At 46.9% G+C, this 22,900-nt stretch overlaps 2 protein-coding genes and 1 pseudogene across 4 annotated transcripts; 2 read left to right on the top strand and 1 right to left on the bottom strand.

Annotated features, from left to right (window-relative positions):
* Positions 1-182: 182 nt before the first annotated feature.
* On the top strand, positions 183-7,657 carry LOC136477151 (uncharacterized). 3 transcript variants are annotated; one of them, XM_066475209.1, is made up of 4 exons: positions 183-259; positions 352-489; positions 583-699; positions 7,210-7,657. In XM_066475209.1, exons 1-3 carry the CDS (start codon positions 218-220, stop codon positions 697-699), a joined length of 297 nt encoding a protein of 98 aa, XP_066331306.1. In that variant the 5' UTR covers positions 183-217; the 3' UTR covers positions 7,210-7,657. The 3 variants fall into 3 exon arrangements, with proteins under 3 accessions (XP_066331306.1, XP_066331305.1, XP_066331304.1); XM_066475208.1 differs by lacking the exon at positions 7,210-7,657 and adding an exon at positions 7,170-7,188; XM_066475207.1 differs by lacking the exon at positions 7,210-7,657 and adding an exon at positions 4,318-4,876.
* A 134-nt stretch (positions 7,658-7,791) lies between these two features.
* LOC136477150 (cinnamoyl-CoA reductase 1-like) lies at positions 7,792-14,706 on the bottom strand. Its single transcript, XM_066475206.1, has 5 exons — positions 14,292-14,706; positions 14,039-14,193; positions 13,729-13,917; positions 11,585-11,937; positions 7,792-8,204 (listed from the first exon to the last, which is right to left on the bottom strand). Exons 1-5 carry the CDS (start codon positions 14,476-14,478, stop codon positions 7,970-7,972), a joined length of 1,119 nt encoding a protein of 372 aa, XP_066331303.1. The 5' UTR covers positions 14,479-14,706; the 3' UTR covers positions 7,792-7,969.
* A 5,093-nt stretch (positions 14,707-19,799) lies between these two features.
* On the top strand, positions 19,800-21,229 carry LOC136469723 (L10-interacting MYB domain-containing protein-like; annotated as a pseudogene).
* The last annotated feature ends 1,671 nt before the right edge of the window (positions 21,230-22,900 follow it).

The raw sequence follows: 22,900 nt of genomic DNA, 5'->3' as shown, positions 1-22,900 counted from the left end.
GGCTTGCTGATGAATTATTTGACGGCCCGGCAGGCGTTTATGACGGGCTTGCATGGACGATCCCCGAAGCCGAGCCCACACGGCATCAGACCCGTATCCACCTTGGGCCGGCCCACCTGTGTCCTTTCCCCTTCCGCAAGCGAAAGCCCCCAAACAAATCCTCCGCACGCCTCCGCAGCCGATGCTGTCCACCGCCGCGGACTCCGACGGATCCGTAATGCCTGACGTCCTCGCCAAGGGCCGCGAGGCCTGCTACAAGGTACAGCCCTCAGCCACGTCCCTGCGTTCCTCCGCCCCCTAAGCCCTCTCCTCCCCCTCCGGCTTTCCGCTACTGACGGGCCTTCTCCGCAGGCACGGGATGCCTTCTACGCGTGCGTGGAGAAGCACGCGGACAAGAAGCCCACCGAGATCGCCACCATGGGGCTCCTCTACCCCACCGACTGCAAGAAGTCCCGCGACAACTTCGTCAGCAACTGCCGCCCCACCTGGGTAAGCGCCCTCTGGTCCACTTCGCCGCCGTCGACGCTTAGCCCTGCATGATTCTGCAGGTTTATGCAACTGGTTGAATTGGTGAATCCGCAGGTGAAGCACTTCGACCGGCTGTACTGCGCCAAGAAGCGGGTGCAGAGGCTGCTCGACGGCGATGAGGACCGCCGGGGGCCCATCTCGCTACCCCAGCCCTACACCTTCAAGCAATAGGTAGCCCTCCTGTGGTTCAGATCTTGGTATTGGGCTCAATTGGATCAGTACTACGTTGGTATCTAGATGCTACAGTATTGGTTTCAGGCTTGGTATCATTTAGATGGATGCATATGTGATGTGTAGCAGTACATTGCTCTGAATGCTAATGGATGAGCGAATCTTTATTGGAATTTCTCAATATCAGGATATCCCTCCTTGGCAATTGAGTTGCATTGCTTTTCTTCTGATGGCACACGGGTTGCCAGAATCCTTATTGAAACCTTTTGTTCTTTTGTGCCTTGTTTCAACTTTCAATTGTTCAGTGCAGGGGTAGAAGTATATTTGTTGGGTTAATGGTTTTTTTAACCGTGTTGCTGGAATGCAGCCAGCCAACAACAACAACAACAATATAGCCTTTCAGTCTCAAAGCAAGTTGGGTAGGTTAGACTTGAAACCCATCAAGAACCTCAAGTCACGGTTCAGGCACTTCAATAGCTGATTTCCAAGTACTCCTATTCAAACATAAATCTTTAGGTATATCCTAAGCTTTCAAATCTCTTTTTATTGCCTCCTCCCATGTCAATTTTGGTCTTCCTCTACCTCTCCTCATATTATTAGCTTGGTTTAGGACTCTACAATGCACTGGTGCCTCTGGAGGTCTCCTTTGGACATGGCCAAACCACCTCAACCGATGTTGGATAGGCTTTTCTTCAATTAGTGCTATCTCTAGGCGATCACGTATATCATCGTTTCGAACTCGGTCCATTCTTGTGTGATCGCAAATCCATCGCAACATACACATTTCTGCAACACTCAGTTGTTGAACATATCAAATCTTTGTAGGCCAACATTTTGCTCCATACAACATAGTTTAATCGTCGTTCCATAGAACTTGCCTTTTAGCTTTTGTCACAGAGAATGCCAGAAGCTTGTCGCCACTTGATCCATCCTGCTTTAATTCTATGGCTAACGTCCGCATCAATATCTCCATCCCTCTGTAGCATCGATCCTAAATACCGAAAGGTATTCTTCTTAGCCACTACTTGACCTTCCAAACTCACATCTCCCTCCTCCTGTACAACTCTGTCAAAGTCGCACCTCATGTATTCGGTTTTAGTTCTGCTCAATCTAAAACCTTTATACTCAAGGGTCTGCCGTCATAACTCTAGTTTTCTATTTACTTTCGCCTGGCTTTCGTCCACTAACACTACATCATCAGCGAACAATATACACCAAGGGATATCCCCTTGAATGTTCTTGGTATCCTCATCTATTACCAAGGCAAAGAGATGCGGGCTTAAGGCTAACCCTTGATGAAGTCTAATTTTAATCGGAAAGTAATCTGTGTTACCATCGTTTGTTTGAACACTAGTCACAACATTGTTGTAGATGTCCTTGATGAGGGTCACGTACTTTGATAGGACTTTATGTTTGTCCAAAGACCACCACATAACATTTCTTAGTATCTTGGCATAAGCCTTCTTCAAGTATGAAAACCAAGTGGAGATCCTTCTTCTGCTCTCTAAACCGCTCCATAACCTGTCTTATTAAGAAGATTGCTTCTGTGGTTGATCTACCGGGCATGAAACCAAATTGGTTTATTGATATCTGCGTCGTTCCTCGCAGGCGCTGTTCGATGACTCTCTCCCATAACTTCATAGTGTGGCTCATCAACTTAATTCCCCAATAATTAGTATAACTTTGGATATCTCTCTTGTTCTTGTAGATTGGTACCAATATGCTTGTTCTCCAATCTTTAGGCATCTTATTCGATCGAAAGATATTGTTGAACATCTTGGTTAGCCATACTATAGCTACATCCCCGAGACATCTCCACACCTTGATTGGGATACCATCAGGGCCCATCACTTTGCCCCCTTTCATCCTTTTTAATGCTTCTCTGACCTCCGATTCTTGAATCCTCCGCACAAAACTCTTGTTAGTGTCATCAAATGAGGCGTCCAGTTGAACGGTGGTGTTCTCGTTCTCACCATTGAACAATTTATCAAAATACTCTTGCCATCTATGTTTGATCTCATCCTCCTTCACCAAGAGCTGCTCCCTCTCATTCTTTATGCACTTGACTTAGTTGAAGTCCCTTGTCTTCCTATCGCGAGTCCTAGCCATCCTATAAATGTCATTATCTCCTTCCTTCGTACTCAAACGTCGGTAAAGGTCCTCATAGGCCCGTCCCTTTGCCTCACTCACCGCTCGTTTTGCAGTCTTCTTTGTCACCTTGTACTTCTCAATGTTGTTTGCACACCTGTCATGATACAGGCGTTTATAGCACTCCTTTTTTTTCCTTAATAGCCTTTTGCACATCTTCATTCCACCACCAAGTGTCTTCCAAGTCGCATCCGCTTCCTTTGGTCACTTCAAGCACCTCTGAAGCAACCTTCCGAACGTATGTTGCCATCTTCTCCCACATGCTGTTTGCATTGTCTTCATCATTCTAAGGGCCTTCTTCAATGACCTTTTCCTTAAAGACATTTGATGCCTCCCCTTCTAATTTCCACCACTTCGTTCTAGAAACCCTAGCTTGTTTGTTCCCACGAGCTTGCACCAGAAAGCGGAAGTCCACCACCACCAGTTTGTGTTTAGCGACCACACATTCTTCAGGTATCACCTTACAGTCCACGCATGTTCGTTTATCCCTCCTTCTTGTAAGGACAAAGTCGATTTGACTAGAGTACTGGCCACTACTAAAGGTCACTAAATAGGACTGTCCCTTACGAAAGAAAATGTTAGCTATCATCAGATCAAAAGCTATGGCGAAGTCTAAGACTTCTTCTCCCTCCTGGTTCCTACTACCATATCCGAAACCCCCATGAACCGTCTCGAAACCTGCACTTGATGTACCTACATGGCCATTAAGATCACCTCCTATAAAAATCTTCTCGCTACTAGGGACAGCTCTAACCAAGCGATCTAGGTCTTTCCAGAAAAGCCGCTTAGCACTCTCATCATGGCCTACTTGGGGGGCATACGCACTAATTATGTTTAAGACCATATCACTAATGACAAGTTTAACTAAGATGATCCTATCCCCTTGCCTTCTCACCTCCACCACACCATCCTTGAGGCTCTTATCAATCAAAACTCCTACTCCATTTTTATTTGATGTTGTCCCTGTGTAACAGAGCTTGAAGCCAGTATTGTCCACCTCATTTGCCTTTTGCCCCTTCCATTTAGTCTCTTGGACACATAAGATATTTACACGCCTCCTAACCGCTGTGTCCACTAACTCTCTTAACTTACCTGTAAGAGACCCTATATTCCAGCTACCTAAACGGATCCTAGTTGGCTCGACTAGCTTCCTTACCCTTTCGCACCCGCTGAGGTAGGTGTGAAGACCCTTGCTCATTTTGCACCACACCTGGGCGCCGATGTGGCGCGCCACTAAGGATGCGACGACCCGATCCTTGCTCACTTGACACCGTGTCCAGATCGCGACACGGCGCGTCACGGGGGTGACGACCCGGCCCTTGCTCATTTAACACCATACCCGGGTTTCGACATGGCGCGTCGCTAGGAGGGTTACGTCCCAACGGGATTCTTTTGGGTTTCATCTCCATTAAAGTGGCTAAGTTTTTACATTGGCCCGCCGCGCCTAACACAACCCTCCTCCTTTACCAGGGCTTGGGACCTGCTATGCTGGGACACCAAAGGCGCCCCATCATAGGCGGAGTTGGAATGCAGCCATCATAGCTAAAATATATTTATTCCATTGGTGGTATTTCTGCCTATCATCTGCAATCGTTTGTTGTCTTTATAGCTTTTCTAAAATATGATTTCATACTTGTGGAAGTTCTACGATCATATCGAAATTCTGGTTTGCCCTGTGAAATAAGGCAATTACAAACAGTGACTGAACCATGATAATAACCAAAATGTTCTGTTGATATTAAGACCTTATTGGATTTCATGCACTGGCGCTTCATTCCCTTGTATAGTGTTATCAATTGACACCTCCTAACCCATTCGGATTTGAAGTGGCAACCAGTATTCACAAAACTGGATTGTTGTTGTTCAATTGCCATCTCTAGCCATTCTGTTTCCTGTAACTACTTTTTTTATGCATTAGCCCTTGTAGTTTTCTTAAGTCCTTTGAACTGATTTTGCACATAGTGACTTGCCTTTTAGGTCACTGCATTCACTGGGCCTTGTTAAGGTGTTCAGTTAAGCATACATGGACTGTTATATAATGAGTATTCCATTGAGGGTTCTATATATTTTTCCCTAATGCGTCCATGCAATTGGCTGTATTTTTCATCCATGGTCACCCAGTGCGGTGATTTATCCAACATGATCGATAACCCAGTGTGGTGATTTATCCAATTGTCCTATACGTGAAATATGATAATGAAGGGGACAGCTAAGTTTGTTTCCTCTCTTCATTGGTCCTTGTTCTAGGTAGTCCGTGCTATGTTTGACAGATCTGATGCTTGAATAACACTGTGCCATTGGATGTGCTAATGGATGACAAATTGTTGACACTATAGTACTATACAGCCAAATGATCTATTAATTTGATGTCTTACATGGGAAAAGATGGATATGTAAAAGATCATTTGATGTTTTGTTTGTTTCCTTATTCCCGTATAACAAAGAGATTTCAAATGGTCACTTGTTCAACTAGTTATATCCATGTGTTCCTACATGGATTGATGGATGTGGTACTTTATAATTATTCATAATTTATACTGTCGTTGTAGTGCTGTAGAAGTAGATTTGTGTCATTTAACATGTCTAGATTTAGAAAATGAAGATGCGTAAACCTAGAAAACTACTCAAATGGCATTGAAAGAGAAGTTTTGTGGCGAGATACAATATAAGCAGTTTTGCTGAAGGCGATTAGACCTTTGATAACTGCTCTGAAAATTAAGCTTAAACTTGATCCCTATGTTTTACAACTTTGATCTTTGTAGTTACTAAAATTCATCAGAGCTGAGGGTACCGGCCTGATAATCTCAATGCAAATGATTCAACTTAAACTGCACGCAGGAAACTGAACTACAAAGTAAACTACTGCAGCTTTTACCTCATCCCCAATCCTTGCCTTCTTTATCACACCAAGACGATGTTTGAAGTTCCACTCCCATCCCTTAATCATATCATGTCCACAATGTCTAATTCTTATTCTCAACAACTCTTTCTTTTCCTGCATATAACAAAAGAAATGAAGAATATCACTGACCCATTCCTTTGTGAATTATTATTTTCACACACCATATTGTTCCTTGTCTTCCACACAAGGCTCAGCAAACTACTGCTAAGCCAAATAGGATGAGTTCTTTTTTTTTCCTTGGAAACCCTTGAGGCCAGCTTTTGCAGATGAAACTTACCAGAGGATAAAACTGTCACACTCCAATTAATAGCATCTCTCTCTGGTAAGTTTTATCCAAAAAAAAAGAGAGCATTTGTTAGCACCCACTAGCACAACTGTCAATATTTAGAGGTTGGCTAGACTTGTTTTACCTAGGAAAACTACTGTGTTGGAATTTCAACTTTGAAAAGGCACTTTTGCATTTAAGATACACATTCACAAATTAAGAATATCCCCATGAATTAGGACTGTGTACATAGACCTTGCAATCTACAGTGTCACTCAGCATGTTGCTCAAAGTTTCTTGTGTTGCTATAAGATTGAACATTACTGTAGTGGCAACACAAATTCTTTCTTAAAACTGGAATATATTTAGTTCAGCAAGGGCTTGGTTTGTATACATGCTTGTCCTTTTGTGGGCTCTCTGCTCACACCTCTGGATACAACTTTATTGATATATATGTATAGTTATACTTTTGTTGCGGTAGGTTCTGATGCTATGTAAGTTCTGTTGTCTCTTTACAATGATTGGGCATCACACCGTTTAGTAACAATGTTGAGTCTATTTGCGTGTTGTAAATTCCTTGTTTCTCCATAACCACTATTAGTTTCAGGAAGTCAAAGATATGTTAGGTTGGGAGCTGCGATATTATTGTACTCTAGGTTTCTTGTTTTGTACTCTCTGTTTACCAACCCATTTGTTTCAGTGCCCTTTCTTGATTTCTTTTTTATTCTAATTTGGTCTTGCGAGTTGAGATATTGTTGTTCTTCAGATCCCTTGTTTTGTGCACTCCTCTCTGTTTACCAACTCATTTGTTTTAGTGCTCTTTCTTTGCTTTCCTTTTGATTCTCATTTGGTCTTGTTACTTAACTCCAAATGTTGCGATCTCAGCTCTGTTAACTGTCATTGTTTCTTTGAGTTGCAATGATATTTTGTGTATTGTCATGATCAAGGAAAGATGGCAAACTGGTGTTTTACTAGGTACTATACTACTGCACTACCAATGATAGAGCTAATTCTTACGCAAATGAGCTACCGAAACCAAACATGAGTAGTGAGATGTTTATTTGTCGAGTCCTATAAATGAGGAACTTCCTATTAATTCTGTCCATTTTTTCCCAAAAATCTAACCACTTTAATTCTTCTGTCGTTATGTTTTAGCAAGTTTACAAGATGTCGATATTCTGCTATTTTCACCTAGGGAGAAGTCAAATGATCTAGAAGCATTAGTTTTGGTAACAAGTGTTACAAAATATCAGACAGAGCATCAGAGTCCAGCTGGCAACAGTACATACTTCATACTTTATATGAGTGGCGACTGTCGTTGTTTCTTGTGGATTGCTATGATCTTATTATGGCACAATGTGATTTGTGAATCGTTATGTGATGATCAAGTAAGGGTGACATATTGCATCAGCCAATAATAGAGCTCACTTTTGTACGCAACTGGGCTACCAAACATGGACACTATTGAGTTTATCCGATGTTTTTTTTTTTGTTAACAAAGAGTCTTGTACTTGTACAGTCTAGCGTCTAGGCCCATCTGGTATAGTGCTACTCCAGAGTCCCGATACTTTGCAAGATTTCGACATGCACATGCCAGGCCAGGTGCCAAATGATGTCTCACGAGCAGAGTTCCTCTTCTCCAAACTGAGAGGAAAGGACTCCTGATCCTATCACTTACTATCCTTTCCAAACTTGTGGTCTCTTAACCAATTGATTGAATTGATGAACTCTCTTATCTGCAAAATGGAAGATCCAAGACCTGGATCAAAGTGGAAAATGAACGAACATTAACCATTTTTATTCACTCACTATAGTTCACAAGAACGAACATTAGTTACGTTACAAGCCTTAGGGTACGGATATCAACCAGCGAACAAGCACTAGTTTGTTTACACAGCAGGGGCAGGGCAGTATGAACTTTGCTTTTGTGTTCATGTGTACGTGGCATCTCCCTCTCACGCACGGATGGCGATTCCTCCCTGCTGCAGCTCGGCGGCGGCGGGGGCCGCCTCCTTGTCGTCGGCCTCCGTCGTCTGCTCTCCGAGCACCGGCAGGTGGCCCTTCTCCTGAAGGTTCTTCACCGTGTCGTAGAGCGACTGGCTCACCGGCCTGAACTCCAGCCCCAGGTCCCGGAGCTTCTGGTTCGACAACTTGTACGGCTGCTTCCGCGGGTTCACCTCGTCGGAGCACCTGCACCAAACGCTCACACGGTCAGTCATCTAACCAAAGCAGGTTTCTTCAGTCATGGTCATCACAGGACCAAGCCACCAACTACAGGTCAAGGTCATCCTACAAAAGCACAGGTCAAGAACATTGCGTTATAATTCATTTTGATTTTCTTAGTTGTAGTGTCAATTACAGTGTAAACACATGGTTGTCCTGTGTGGCAGGTGAGATTCTTCCGCTTGGACCCTACCCAAAGCATTGCGACAATATGCTGATGCAGTGACAGTGATGGAAGAATGCAGGATGCTACGGTTAGATTTCATTGGTAAGGTGAGATTACGACAACAAAGCAAATGGTCGACGATGGCGAGGTATCTTTGAAACAATCATCATATATATGAAATTGTCATGGGAAAGCTGTATTAGACGAATCGACCCAGTTCAGTCCACCGCTGTTGCAACGAGATTACCCGCCAAAACAGAGAGTTGAATATTCCAGCGCGTTAGAGCGAGGTTGGTAGATCATTAGTAGTCAGCAGTTGAATAATACTCCAACCATTTGTAGTCGCATCCTACAGTGGCTCTCTCTCTCCAGCGTCAACAGCTAGCTAGCTTCCGTGTTCTTTGAATGAGACTAACCTCTCTCTGTCCATGTTTTGTTTGAAAATACTGGAGGGTGGAGTGTAAATATTTCTACATGTTGGTGTAATAGTTGCTTGGGTCTCTCAATCATCTAGAAGTGATGATGTAGTTGGAAAAAATGCATGATTTTACTAGCTAGAGGGACAGTCATACTTTGCTTTCTTGTGTGGTAATGATAATGGCTAGGACGACTCGGTCATTTTATACACAAGTTACATACGTGAGTACTTTCAGTGTACCTTGTAATAGTTGTTTCTTTTTTTTAAAAAAAAAGCAACCAACTATACTAGGATCCATGTAAAATTCAAGTGCTCGTGCAGTTAAGTATGCGATGACTAGGATGACGGGAAAGATGACCTACTCCAGAGGTCACTGCTCAAGAAATTGCTATGAATTGATTTAGGACCTGCAAGATGACCTACTGCAGAGGTCACCCCTCAAGAAACTGCTTCCAATTAGCTATATATTTTCCATGCTCTTATTGCTGTCTTTTACATAATGGTCTATGTCTCCGTAACTTTGAGCAATTTCTGTCCTAGTGCTACATAAAAGCCAAACTCTGTTTCACATGGCACATATATGCAGGCCTGCAATGGAACCAAGCAGCCAGGAAACAAGGGCTGGCAGAGGCAGGGTTGCAGCAGAATGCAGACGCGAGCGAATGCATTTGTTCCGGGATTCTATTTGTTTAGTTCCAACGAAGTTTACTCCCTATTACATTAGATGTTTAGAGACATATATAGAGTATTAAATATAGACTAAAAATAATTAATTGCACAGATTACGACTATTTGTGAGATGAATTTTTTAAACCTAATTAGTCCATGATCCGACAACATGGTGCTACAGTACCATATGCTAATGATGGATTAATTAGGCTTAATAAATTCGTCTCACGGATTACTAAGGACTTCTATAATTTGTTTTATTATTACTGTTCAAACACTCTCATATAACACTCCAACGTAATACTCGATGTGATATTCCTAAACTTTACCCTCTAAATTTAAACACCACGCTAATACCCAATGTAAGTCACGCATGGTGATGGTGATATATACCGGCAACGGCCGTACCCGATTGGCCAACGGCCACAGCGAACACGTACCAGACAGGATAATGGCCGTGAGAGCTACGAGTAGCTTGCAAAGTCCGACCACACGCTACTTTTCCCGCTCTGATGCTACAGATATCTACCTCTCGGACCGCTACCCTTTAAAGTGCTCACGTACGTTGTCCACTGGCAGCACATAGCAAAGCTCCTCACCTACTTCCGTCGACGGCGATGTGCACGGCGAACGTATCAGGTACTGACGCGTCGCGCGCCGGCAGTCCATGGACATAGCTAGATGGAGTCCTCAAGTTCTCGAGCCAGCCGGCCTTTTTCCGGTGGCGAATATATATAATGACTCTCCTCCCCTCGATCCCTAGAAGGTGAGGAACACAGTTTTTCTGCCCTTAATAAGGACACGTGCCCTCGCACTGAGAATCATTGGATCTGCACTGGGATATAGATCGCTTCGTGTGATAGTAATTCGCCCTCGTAGGAACGAATTTAAACGGGTCTGCTCTGTGCATACGAGTTGATAGCTTATGGCATGTTGTTAAAAAAATACACTCGCCGACAAAAGTTGGAGTTCAGAGATTCTCTCGGCCAGCATGATTAAGGTCTTCTACCTTAATTAGAATGCCCAGGAAAAGGTTATATTATACCCTCGGCTGGTCGAGTTTCTTTTTAAAAAAAATTCTTGACCACCACCGTGAGCTAGCTCGATCTATTATATTACGACTTGCATTATTAGCATGCAAAATTGGAGGCGTGTGATGTACTAGCTGCGTCTAGGTAGCTTGTACAGTACGCTCAAGTCAGCGTGCGTCAGGATACAAGGGAGTTGGTTCACCTGAACCCATACGCACGCCCTTTAGATGATGATCATCACTCTGCTTTTGCTTACGTGTGCACCGATCGAGCTGATGATACAGCAGTGTATGTGTCAGTGTCCGGCCGGTCCTATCCATCGTTACCTACCACGCTGGGATCCACACCGAGTTGCATTGTGCAGCAGGAGTACTGTCATATCATCACTGGCTCATTGCTTGCGCTACCTAGGCCTCGTTTAGATTGCGAAAAAATTTCAATCCGATGAATAGTACTACTTTCGTCTTATTTGACAAATATTGTCCAATTGTGGACCAACTAGGCTCAAAAGATTCATCTCGTGATTTCCAACTAAACTGTATAATTAGTTATTTTTTTTACCTACATTTAATACTCCATGCAAACAGCTAAAAATTGATGTGATGGAGAGAGTAAAAAAACTTGGAATTTGGATGGCATCTAAACAAGGCCCTAATATAATCAGTCGATCGTTTCTTACACTACACAGTGCCCCTTAACTAAGCATATATAGCTAGGTCCAAGTAGACCAACAAGCGATGATATGATATCTATATATATGCTGTGTTGTAGCTGAGACAGGCTTGGGATGGACGACATGCCAACCGCTAGTACATCTAAACATAGTAATTTATGCACATTAATTAGCTACTAGTATGTACGTGCGGCCGGAATTTTATTAGACATGCCATTTAACAAAAAAAAATGTTGTTGGTAAGCACGGAGCGAGGTACGGACATTAGCTAGGTTAATTAGGTAGATAAGGAACGAAGCAGCAGCTAATGAATTTTCTAGAAAGACGGCAAGGGCTTTGCCGGATGATACGAGAGCAGCAGCTAATGAATAATGGTAACGATGATGATACCTGGTGGGGACGGGGTACTCCGGGAAGAGCTTGGCGAGGATGCGGACGACGTCCTCGCGGTGGAGGACGCGCTCGGCGCAGAGGTATCGGCCGGACGCGCGCGGGCTCTCGAAGACGCGGAGGTGCGCGTCGGCGACGTCCCGGACGTCCACGTACGCCTGCACGGCGTTGGCGAAGGTGCGCGCGGAGCCGTCCAGGTACTTGACCACGTGTGCGATGCTGGCGTTCACCGTCGGCTGCAGCAGCGGGCCCACCACCAGCACCGGGTTCACCACCACCAGGTCCACGCCGCGCTGCCGGGCCGCGTCCCACGCCGCCTGCTCCGCCACCGCCTTGCCGTAGCAGTACCAGTTCTGCATCGTCGTGCATCCATCCATCATATCATGAGCGGATCAGATTCTTCGTTCAGATCGATACATGATGATCATCACAACACCTACACTACATCATCTTAGTAGTGATGGGCATGCACTGCAGGTCGTTGCACGTACTACACTACCAAGCTAGTGCGTGATCGATCGATGAGCAGGTGAGCTGTCCAACAAGAACAATAATATTGGTGTGTCATGATGACGTAATTATTGCGTAAGGAGACAAAAAAAAAATCCCTCCCCAGCAAGTAAATTGGTTGTTTTGGAGGGGGTTTGGGTAGTAGCACTAGCTAGCTAGACGCACGAGTTACCACTCAAAATCAATCAATCGGCTGCACACCTACACACTGGACCATTTTTTGCAAATTAAAAGCTAACCATCGATCGGTCGACCGCTTCTCTTAAAGCAAGGCAGCATATAGTATAGAATTTGTTCGCTCAACAAAGGCAAACACTCTGTTCGGCTGATTTGTTGGATGAGAAAAATAATATATCATGACTAAGCCAGCTTATAAGTTTCGTGGACAGAGTAACGGCGACAAAGCAGGCCGGCCCAGCACTAGCTTGTGTCGGCGATCGGGTCCATGCGTTCAGCAACCGGCGTCGTATTTTCTGGCCAGTTGGAATTTCCGTTTTCCAAGCATATGGCATGACCGTATGTAGACGTATATATACGCCACACACATAGAGACACAGGTTCAATAATTCTAGTGGTGGCCGGGCTAAGATCGTGCTGTAAGGTGGGCGCGCATGCATGTACTATTTGTAGGTGCTTCTATATATGCTTTGATCATCACTTCACCCGCTGCATTACCGAATAATTAAGAGTCGACAACTAAAAGAGCTAGCTAGGTTTGAATTTTCAGCTTTACCCTTGACAACAAAGAGTTTGTCATGCACGTGTTTAAGAAATAAACATGCAGCTATAAGATTCCCAAACATCTATACTAGCTAGCTAGCTAGCCCTTAACTTTTCGGTGCAACACTCCGTCCGTCAACAGCAACCAAGAAAAAAGGTCGTCGCCTTCACAAGAAAAAAAAGGGGAAAATTTGGTGTTTTAAAGACAAGGAAAAACAGTCTTTACTACTCTTGAATTCTAGTCTTGTCTTTTCTTAAAGTGAAACACAGAAGCAAGAACAGAGTCTGCAGTGCCAATGATAAGCACAAGCAGATAATATATCTATCGTAGCTAGCTCTGCATGCCATACATGTGTCTATGCTCTATCGGCGTGCGTGGCCTCATGCATGATTCACGTCGTCGCACGTTACATCCACACGCTTGCTCTTTTTTCTTCTTCGTTTTTTTTTTCTGAAACCAAATCCCTTTATATATTCATTCTTTGGGCTCCCTATAGCGAGTGCACGTCGATCACTAGAGAAAGTTCTGGTTCAAATCTAGTGCTGCTATCTGTGTGTGCTTTTGACAGGCACCATGCATCGATGAGCTAGCACTTGATTCGATCTATTGGCTGCCTCAAAAGTCTAACTCTCTTTTAGGGTTCGGTAGGTAGTGCATGCCAATATAGAGGGTAATAATAATTCACCTATATATCTCATGATAGCTATCGTTAGTGTTTCTTTCACCCTAGCTTTTTTTTATATCTGTAGATCCAAACAAAACAAAAACAGAAAGAAAATACTGATCGATATGGTGCAGCTAGCTAGCGAAAGGTAGCAGCATGCAGTGATGAGGTAGTAGTAGGCGGGATATGTAGATGATAGATGGAGACGACAGGGAAGGCAAGCAGACTCAAAAGTGACCAAGCACCCACCCTGGTTTTCTTGCAGAACTCGAGGTCGCTCCAGCACGACTCGTCGACCACGACGTCGGGCCCGCGGCTGGGGTCCATGGTCACCGCGCCGATGGAGGACGTGAACACCACCCGCCGCACCGTGCCGGCCTCCGCCGCCGCGTTGATCACGTACTCCGTGCCGCGCACCGCCGGCTCCACCATTTGCTCCTGCGCGCGACCGGCAAGTATGCAGTAATTAGTTAATGCATATAGTACGTCGTCATGGCGGCATGCAGCAAGGGAGCAGTCGAATTTGCCGGCCGCCGTGCATGCGAGGCGAACTACTCACCGGGTCGTCGGTGACGGGGGAGGCGGTGTGGAAGACGCCCTGGCAGCCCTGCACGGCGCGGCAGATGGCGTCGTAGTCCAGGAGGTCGGCCTTGCAGAGGATCAGCCGCTCCGCGGCGCCGTCCAGCGCCTTGAGGTGCGCGTTCTTCGGGTCATCTGCCAGCATCATATCGCCATTAACACAAACGTTAATCGCCATAGAACACTCCTCAGCTCTACTACATATATATGCATATATATAACAAAAGGCATGCCTGGGTTCCTGACAGTGCCCTTGACAGTGTATCCCTTCTGGAGCAGCAGCTTGACGAGCCACGAGGCGATGTACCCGGCCGCGCCGGTGACGCACACGGTCTGCCCGTTCCCCGCGGGCTGCTGCACCAGTGCCGCGGCGGCAGCTGGGGCGCCGGCATCAGTGGAAACGGCGCCGACCACGGTCATCTTGGCGCGACGATGATGATAAGAGACCGACCAGCTAGCTGTTCCTCTTTAGCTCGCGGTGTGTCTCGTAGTTGTAGTAGTGGTGCCGAAGCAGAAAGGCAGAGGATGTTGAAGAGAGTTAGTTTTTAGGTTTTCCCTTTGTCTGTGCGGTCGAGTGATGATATGACCGAGTTGGTAGCTGGGTTTGGTAGGATTCTCTCTTGCGATCGATAATCCTGAGAGCGCCGGGGTTGGAGTGGCTCGGAATTTATAGGCCAAGCCAAGTGAGGCGAGGCCGGCCGGTGAGACGGGTGGTGCGCGCGCAGGGCGAGAGCGCCCAGCTAGCGCAGTGCGTGCGAGAGTGATGAGTAGCTGAGACTGAGACGACAGCGAGAGATGATGGACACGGGCAGTACCGTGCGCTCGCGGTGTGCAGTGGCCCGGCCCCTCTCGCCGCGATCGCGACCGCGGGTTAGGTGAGGCAACCCCACAGCCGTCTTCCACGACGTATGTACATCACGCAAACGTAGCGTACGCATGTACGCGAGGGCGAGAGAGGCCAGCCAGGTCACACCGGGGCCTGGGGACTGGTCGGCCGGCCCATATGTACGCGGCTACGGACGACGTAGGTGAAGAAACAAACAGCTCGCCTACGCCTGATGAGTGAATGGATCATCAGGCCGGTTGGGTGTTGCCAGTACGCCATACGGTGCGTGTGAAAAGTGAAAACCGGGCCGAACCACACACCATTCATTCGCCGTGTGTGCCCGTGTGCCCGTGCATGTCTCTCCTGGACCGCTAGCTGCTAGCTACCTGCTCCTGCTACACGGACACTGTAGTCAGCAGCGCCTGCAAGTCATAGCTGCTTGTTTGTCACCTGGTGAGAATATCCATGGAAATTGACCCATTCAGGCCTGTGTACCTTCTGTTCAATTATGCTGGCTCGTGGAAGACTGGAAGGACATGGAAAAAACAAACATGGCGGCATACATTATGATTGGATGAAAATTTCTCTGAGATGTGTAAGATTATAGTACATGAGAATGGGGAAGGAAATGGGATGCAAGAGATGCTGCTTAGCTGTCAGCAGAAACTATATATCTTCTCTTCGGTCCGGTGGTTGTGTCTGTTTGCTCAAGGACGGATCCCGATGGATCGATCAAGCTTGGTACTGGTATGCCGCCCGGCTACCACCACGTGCTTTGCATGAAGGGGCTTAGAATAACCACGTCACCATGAGATCAGCAACCATGCTTTCTTCCAAATGGACGGGTAAATAAACAACCGGATTTTCGATAGCACATAATTTAAACTTTGCAGTTTATTATATGAGCTAACAACCACACAGCTGGTAGGTAAAAATGGCTGTACGTACACGCAACTCCGTATTTTTTTCTTATCAGAAGCTACTATTTAATTAGATAGATAAAAATGGGTACCGGGAGAAGTTGTTTATTAGAAGTTATATCCGGCTTGCTCGGCTTCTTTTTTCAGCCGAAACCGTATTTTTCTCTTACAACATTTCAGCCAAAACAGTGTTTTCCAACCAATTTCAGCCAAGATTTAGAAAGCCAAACGGGACCATAGGCCGGTTGGGTTGAGAAATTGCATCCTTTTGTTGAGCTGCGATGCTGAGAGAGTTGTTGAGAAATTACACCATGCAATCTACTCACTCTATCCCAAAATACATTTTGCATTTTCAAGAGTTAACTTTTTTTTTGAAAAATTAGCAAGTGCACTGCTATATCATATAAGAAGAGCATTCTGACATTTTACGAAATGAAATTACATATTTCTAGAGGCATACAGACTCAGACACAGAAAACTGAGTAAAATCATTGGGGTAGAACAGGAAACCTGATAGCTCTTGTGACGAGTCCAATTTCTTCTTTGATTAGGTCCAAAACCTGTTGTAGCGATCGCGTCGATCCTTCAAAGGTTCTTCGATTGCACTCTTTCCAAATGTTTCAGGTCGAGTACATGAGGATTGCTGCTCTTGTTCTCTGTTTCGTTGTGTCCTGCCCTTGAAGCCAATTCTCCCACCACACTTACAATGTTTGAACATTAATATTTATTTGAATGCACCCCCCCCCCCCCCCTGCCCAGCTTCTGACCAGGTTCCATACTTCCTTGGCAAATGGGCACAAGAGGCACCAATGCAAAGCCGTCTCTGGATCTTGGTTGCGCAACGGGCAAATGGGATTGCATGGCCAATTTCTCATAAAAAGTTTGTCCAACGTCATCAGTACTTTCGCTTGAACCGGCAGCCAGGCAAAGAATTTTAGTTTTCCTTCTACATGCACTATAGATGTCCAACGGGCCGGCCCGGCACGGCCCGATGGGGGCCGGGCCAACAAGGCACGACGTGCCTTGCGGGCCGTGCCGCCATGGGCTTCGTGCCTGGCCGACGGCCCAGGCACGGCCTGCTGGGCCGTTTTTCGTGCCGGGCCGGCCCGAGAAGCACGGCTAATCCAGCGTGCCGGGCCAGCCCAAGGCCCACTACACCGACAGAGAGAGAGAGAGAGGGAGAGGCCAGGGCGCCAGGCTGCCGTCGTTGCTTCGGAAGGCCATGGACGACGCGACCTCTCCATCCGCGGAGGATGAGCGATGAGGAGGCTGGATCCGCGGAGGATGAGCAATGAGGAGGCCGGATCCGTGGAGAACGAGGCCGGATCCGCGCAGAGGAGGCATGTGGAGGAGCAGCAGCGCGTGGCGGTGAGGAGGAGGTGGCCACCATCGGCGGAGGCGGGTTTGGAGTGGAGGTGGGATTCGGCAAGCCGCGGGGAAGCAGGAGCTCGAGGCGTCGGCGGCCGGCGGGGCGGAGCTCGAGCACGCCGCGCTCGCACCCAAGGTGCGGCCTCGTGGAGGGACAGGAGGAGAGGAGCCCGAGGCAGGTCGTGGATGGCCGCCGTGGCGTTCTGCAGCTTGTGCGCGAGGAGGAGGCGGGCGGCTGTAGGGCGGAGAAGCAGGTGAACGGCGGGGAAGGAGAAGGCCGCGTCCATGCCGTGCGATGCGGGGAACGGGATTACGGGAGGTGGCGGCGGGGAGGGGGAGGGGAAGGCCAGAAAGGAGTTAGGGTTCGGCCGGGGCTGAGAGCGTGCGCGTGCCAGCATGGGGCTGCAGCTGCGTGGGCCGCGGGGCCATATGAGGAGGGGGGAGGCGGGGACACTGGGCCGTCCGCGCTGGGCCGCAGGGAGGGGATGAGGAGTGAGGAGGGGGAGGGGGTGGCCGGGCCGCTGCCGGGCCGGCTGACTCAGGCCGGGCCGTGCCGTGCCAGCCCACGGGCCTGAGCAGCGGCCCAGGCACGGCCTGCTGCCTCGGGCCGGGCCAGCCCGGGCCCGCATGTCACCGGGCCGTGCCGTGCTCGTGTCGGGCTAAAAAAGCGGGCTTCGTGTCGTGCCGTCATGCCACGGGCTGCATGGACAACTATAACATGCACTCTCCAGATTGACTTTGCCTTAAAGGAACAGTAGGAGCCTTTGGATTGTGCTTGGTACACGGATTTTGTAGTGTTGTTCTCTGTCCGCTGTCCACCTCCACCGAATCTGATCTTTGTTCATTGAGTTGCACCAGTTGAACTAAGTCCCAAAGGCAAACAAACTCTGCCATTTGTTGCACAGTCTCCATCTGTCATAAGCCTCACGTTCAATGACAACAAAGTCAAGAATGTCGACCCCTCCTAATATTTGTGGTCTGGTGGCCTTCGGCCAATGGACTAGACAATGTCTACCATTTGCTGTTTCTGCACCCTTCCAGAGAAAAGATCTTTTGGTTCTATCGATCCTCTTTATCGCGCATTTTTAAGTGCGAACTTGTGATGAAGTGCACTGGCATTGACGAGAGCACAGAGTTTACCAGAATCAAACGACCAAATATGTCCAGAAACTTTGCTTTTCAGCTTGGTAGCTTAACTGCCACCCTGTCGATCATTGGCTGCACATCCACTCTTCTCAATTGTCGAATGTGCAATGGCAGTCCCAAATATTTACAAGAGAAATATTTGATCTCGCAAGGGATAACATCCAAGATTTCATTTATTTGCAATTGCACAATCAAGCGAAAATATTGATGAACGGATCATCTGGCCGGTTGGGTGCTGCCAGTACGCCGGTACAGTACGTGTGAAATCTAAAAACCGAGGTCGGCAGCATCAGCCATACTCCCTCCGTCCCTTAAAAAAGAGTCGCTATGGAAAACGTGCTGGTCCAACTTAACTAATTTTTATAGAAAATGCTTGCAACATTTATATCGTCAAATAAATTTATTATGAAAATTATCCAACGATCTACTTAATGATACTAATTTTGTACCATAAATATTAATATTTTATTAAATATATTTGGTCGAAATTAAAAGTTATTGACATTTTGGCGAGAATGACTCGTTTTTACGACAAGAGGGAGTACTGATCAATGAATTCGAATTGAACCACATCATTCATTGGCCGTGTGCCCGACCGTGTCTCTCCTGGACCGCTGCTACCTGCATGCTCCTTCTACACGGACACTGTAGTCAGCAGCATGCAAGTCATAGCTGCTTGCTGGTCAACTGGTGAGAATACCCATGGAAATTCAGTCATTCAGGCCTATGTACCTTCTCTTCAATTATGCTGGCTCGTGGAAGGACATGAAAAAAAACATGGCGGCCGGCTTACATTATGATTGGACGGGAATTTTTCTTTTCTCAGGGATCGTGTAAGTAAGATACATGTTTAAGGCCTCGTTTGGAACACGGGAATAACGTAGGAATTTCACGGGTACAGGAATGGTAGGAAAGGAAACAAGATTTGCCGTTTGGAACGAAGGAATGCAACCTTCCGTTCCGGAGGAAAGGATTCCATTCATGCACAAAACACGAGAACCAGAAAATCCACTCCGACCCAAGGGAACGGAGGGAACGATCGGCGGCTCGCTCTCTCGACTCTCCCGCGACCACTGCCTCCCTCCCGCCACTGCCTCACCCTCCCGCCATGGCCTAAACCCTAGGCACACGGGAGCACGCCGACGCACTCGCCGCCCTCCAGCTCGCACAGATGATGAATCCGCGACTTCAAAGTGCATCTGGGGGACAAAAACGGACTCCACCCCTTCCGTCTGCAGCACCAGAACATGGTCTTGGCGTTCCCCAATCTGGAGGGGATGGCGAGATCCCACAAGAACAAGGTAATCAATTTGATAATTTTACTTTGTGACTGTATTCCCGTATTCATGTATCCCGACGGCGGCCGGCCAGCCCGGCGAGGTCGCGAGCGCGGGCCACAGGGGGCGCAGCCTCAGCGGGGTGCGGGCGCGGCCGGAGCTCGCGTTGCGGGCGCGGCCGGAGCTCGCATGGCTAGCGCGGCCATGACTCCCACCCGCGAGGAGCTCACATGGCTCCCGAACGGCCATGGCGGGACGGAGCGCAAGGACGGCGGAGTGGGAGAGCACGACCTCGCGGTGGACAACGTTTGGTTTTCTGAAATACTGATTTTCTGATTTTTTTCCCCCCAATTCAAGATTGCATCTGCTAGTTTGGTGTAGCATTCTGAATTTTATTTGCCATCGAAGACATTGCCTTTCCTTCTTTGCATTTTTTTAGTCCGTGGCATTCATCTTTCCCAATATTTTGTTAGGCACCAGAAGAGCTGTTGGTTGAGCAAACTGGAACCACCAGAGGATCCTTTATCTTATTGGACTTTTAAAACAACACGATTTACCAAGATTTCGGACAAACAATGCATGGAGCAAGGAAGCATGGACTACTATGGTTGATCAGTTCAATTCAAGGTTTTCTTTAGCATTCACCGTGGGTCAAGTAAAACAAAAGGAACAAGATTTGAAGAAGGATTTTCGAGCTGTAAAGGATTTGCAAGAAGAAAGTGGTTTTGGCTGGGATTCTAATAGAATGATGGTGACCGCACCAGAAAGTGTCTGGATGGGATTGGCGGAACGTCGAAACAAAGACAGTCTTCTTTGATGGCGTGATAAATCATTTCCATACTTTGATGATCTGTATGCTTTATATGATGGTGAGTTTTAGTTCATGGATCTAACGACATATATTTTCATTAAATATTGTTGCACCTATACTTAAAAATATCCTGTACATATTTTGTACAGGTCGTTATGCTGAAGGAAGGAGTTGTCATGGAATGGATAATTATGCTAATAAGAGAAAGCAATGTTCAGAAGTTCTTGCTTCACATTCACCTCCACGACATGGTCCTGATACTACATCGACCTTGCATTTTGATGTCGAGGGGACGAGAGATGATACTAATTGGTTTGGCGCTGATGAATTTAGTCCTTTCTCAAATCTAGTTAATGCCTCTACTTTTAATGCCTCCCCAGATGGAACCTAGCCACAAGATTCTGTAAATCAAGAGACATTTGCCCCTGAACAGATTTTAGAAATTCAACGTCGCACTTTCCGACCATCTAGTTCAACTCCAGAGATGGTTGATGCTAAGAGAGGAAAAAAGCAGAAAACCAGTCGTGCTGCATTGACTAATGATTTTCAGGAAAGGTACTTAATGCTCAAAAAGGAAGAAATTGAGCGATTTGCAACCATAGAAGAGAAGAAAATGGAGGATCCATATAGCATCAAGAAGTGTGTCACATCTCTTGAGGGGTTGCCTGATCTACAAATGGAAGAGCTGATAAAAGCAGCAGACATATTCAAAGAGAACCCAGCAAACAGAGAAACTTTTCTTTCATTTTCTCATGATGAAACAAGGCTGGGTTGGTTGCCGTATGTAGTTGCATGTGAGTTGTGTAAGTGCATTGAGCACTGATCTGAAGTGGCGGCTAATTGTTTCTCCTCTATGCTGAAATATATCTTGCAATGTAGTATTGCTTGCATTTTTGGATATGGCATAAAGGAATATGCCTAGCTGCTCTTCCACAGATACATACCTTGAATCACCAAGAAGGTTATTTTCAAGCAATCTGTGTACAAGATCTTGAAAAATCTCTCTTTCCATGTGGAACCGCCTTTTGCATAGGGCCTCATGCCCTGTTAGAGTTTCATGAATAAAGGTGGCTCCATTTCGGATAGAATTATGTATTGGTTTCTTTTTGGATGATTGGGATGAGGTGCCTTCTTCTAGTGTTGGGTGGATGAAGAAAATGAAATCATCTTCATTTTGTGATCGGCGATAGTTTGGATCCATAGAAAGGAAAGCACTTCCTATCTCTACAAAGATGGCTGCTAGCATCAGGATGACACGTACAGTGTGTTTGTGTGTACTACTTGTCTTGCTAGTCTGCAGGTCCAAGTTATATAGTGACGAGAAGCAAGCAACGGGTAGAATTTTTCAGACCAGACAAGCAAGTAACGGCTACTGGCTTGCATGAGCATCAGACCAGGAAAGAAAGCAACGGCTACTTTGTCATTGGAAAATGTGAAGATTCAAATCTATTTCCTGCAATCCAAACAGTCCACATTTTTAGTTCCTATGGTTTGTAATCCTGTAGTTTTCCGCTTTTTGCTTTCCTCCATTCCTGCGTTTTCTACCATTCCTCTGTTTTGCATTCCTTTGTTCCAAACATGCCCTAAATGGGGAAGGAAATGGGATCCGAGCGAAATGCTAGCTTAGCTGTCTTGAGTCCGGTGGCTGTGTCTATTTGCTCAAGGACGGATGCTGAATTGCCGATGGGATCAAGCTAGGTAGTAGGTACGCCGTGCAGCTACCATCACCGAGATCAGCAACCGTGTGATTTTATTCCTTCCAAATGGACGGCTAAACAACCGGATTTTCGATGGCACATAATTTAAACTTTGCAGTTTATTATATGAGCTAACAACCCCCAGCTGGTAGGTAAAAATGGCTGTACGCGACCCCGCATAGTGTTTTTATATTAGAAGCTAGTATCTCTATCTCTATCTCTACAACTAAAACATTCGTAACTATTCTGTCCACAGTTGCGACACCAATGCTCATCGCTCTGTCAGAGATCGTGTGAAGCCCATCGCTCCACAGATGAAAGGCGCCGCCACGTGGGACCGACATCACGCTTTAAGGAAGTCATTTCGCAGGAAACCTCACCATCGATCTCGGGCGGCAAGTCACGCCCAGCCTTCCCTGCGCCACGATCCACCTCGCCGACCCCTCCTCTCTCACGCCCAGCACCAGTGATTAGGGTTGCTCGTCTCGCTCCAAGGAACCGCCGTCGAACGACCTCACCAAGCCGCCGCCACCGTGCCACTCCCGGACGCGACGCGACGCCTGAGACCCCTACGCCCGCGATTGCGAAGCATCCACATATCCGACGGCCCGCACAGCGATCCAGCGCAGCCTCGTCCACCCCAAGCCGCAAGACCACGATCCGGCGCGGCCTCCTCCGACGTTGAGGCCGTCCTCGAGCCGGCGTCCACGGCCATGACAGCCGGATGAGATATGAGAGCGGAGAGGAATCCAGAGGAGGCCTGCTGATATTGGAGGCGTCGTGTGGTTGAATCACAT

The sequence above is a fragment of the Miscanthus floridulus genome, chromosome 8 (assembly GCF_019320115.1).
Source record: "Miscanthus floridulus cultivar M001 chromosome 8, ASM1932011v1, whole genome shotgun sequence".
NCBI lineage: Eukaryota > Viridiplantae > Streptophyta > Magnoliopsida > Poales > Poaceae > Miscanthus > Miscanthus floridulus.
Note: the sequence above shows the minus strand (reverse complement) of the source record. Positions and strands in the feature narration are given on the sequence as shown.

Bases quoted from the DNA above. Each gene is read 5' to 3' on its own strand.
- LOC136477151 (XM_066475209.1), top strand. From the start codon at position 218: ATGCCTGACGTCCTCGCCAAGGGCCGCGAGGCCTGCTACAAG. The intron at 260-351 runs GTACAGCCCTCA...CCTTCTCCGCAG, and splicing joins GCCGCGAGGCCTGCTACAAG to GCACGGGATGCCTTCTACGC. The intron at 490-582 runs GTAAGCGCCCTC...GTGAATCCGCAG, and splicing joins GCAACTGCCGCCCCACCTGG to GTGAAGCACTTCGACCGGCT.
- LOC136477150 (XM_066475206.1), bottom strand. From the start codon at position 14,478: ATGACCGTGGTCGGCGCCGTTTCCACTGATGCCGGCGCCCCAGCTGCC. The intron at 13,918-14,038 runs GTGAGTAGTTCG...GGTCGCGCGCAG, and splicing joins CCCCCGTCACCGACGACCCG to GAGCAAATGGTGGAGCCGGC. The intron at 11,938-13,728 runs GTGGGTGCTTGG...ACGACGATGCAG, and splicing joins AGTTCTGCAAGAAAACCAGG to AACTGGTACTGCTACGGCAA.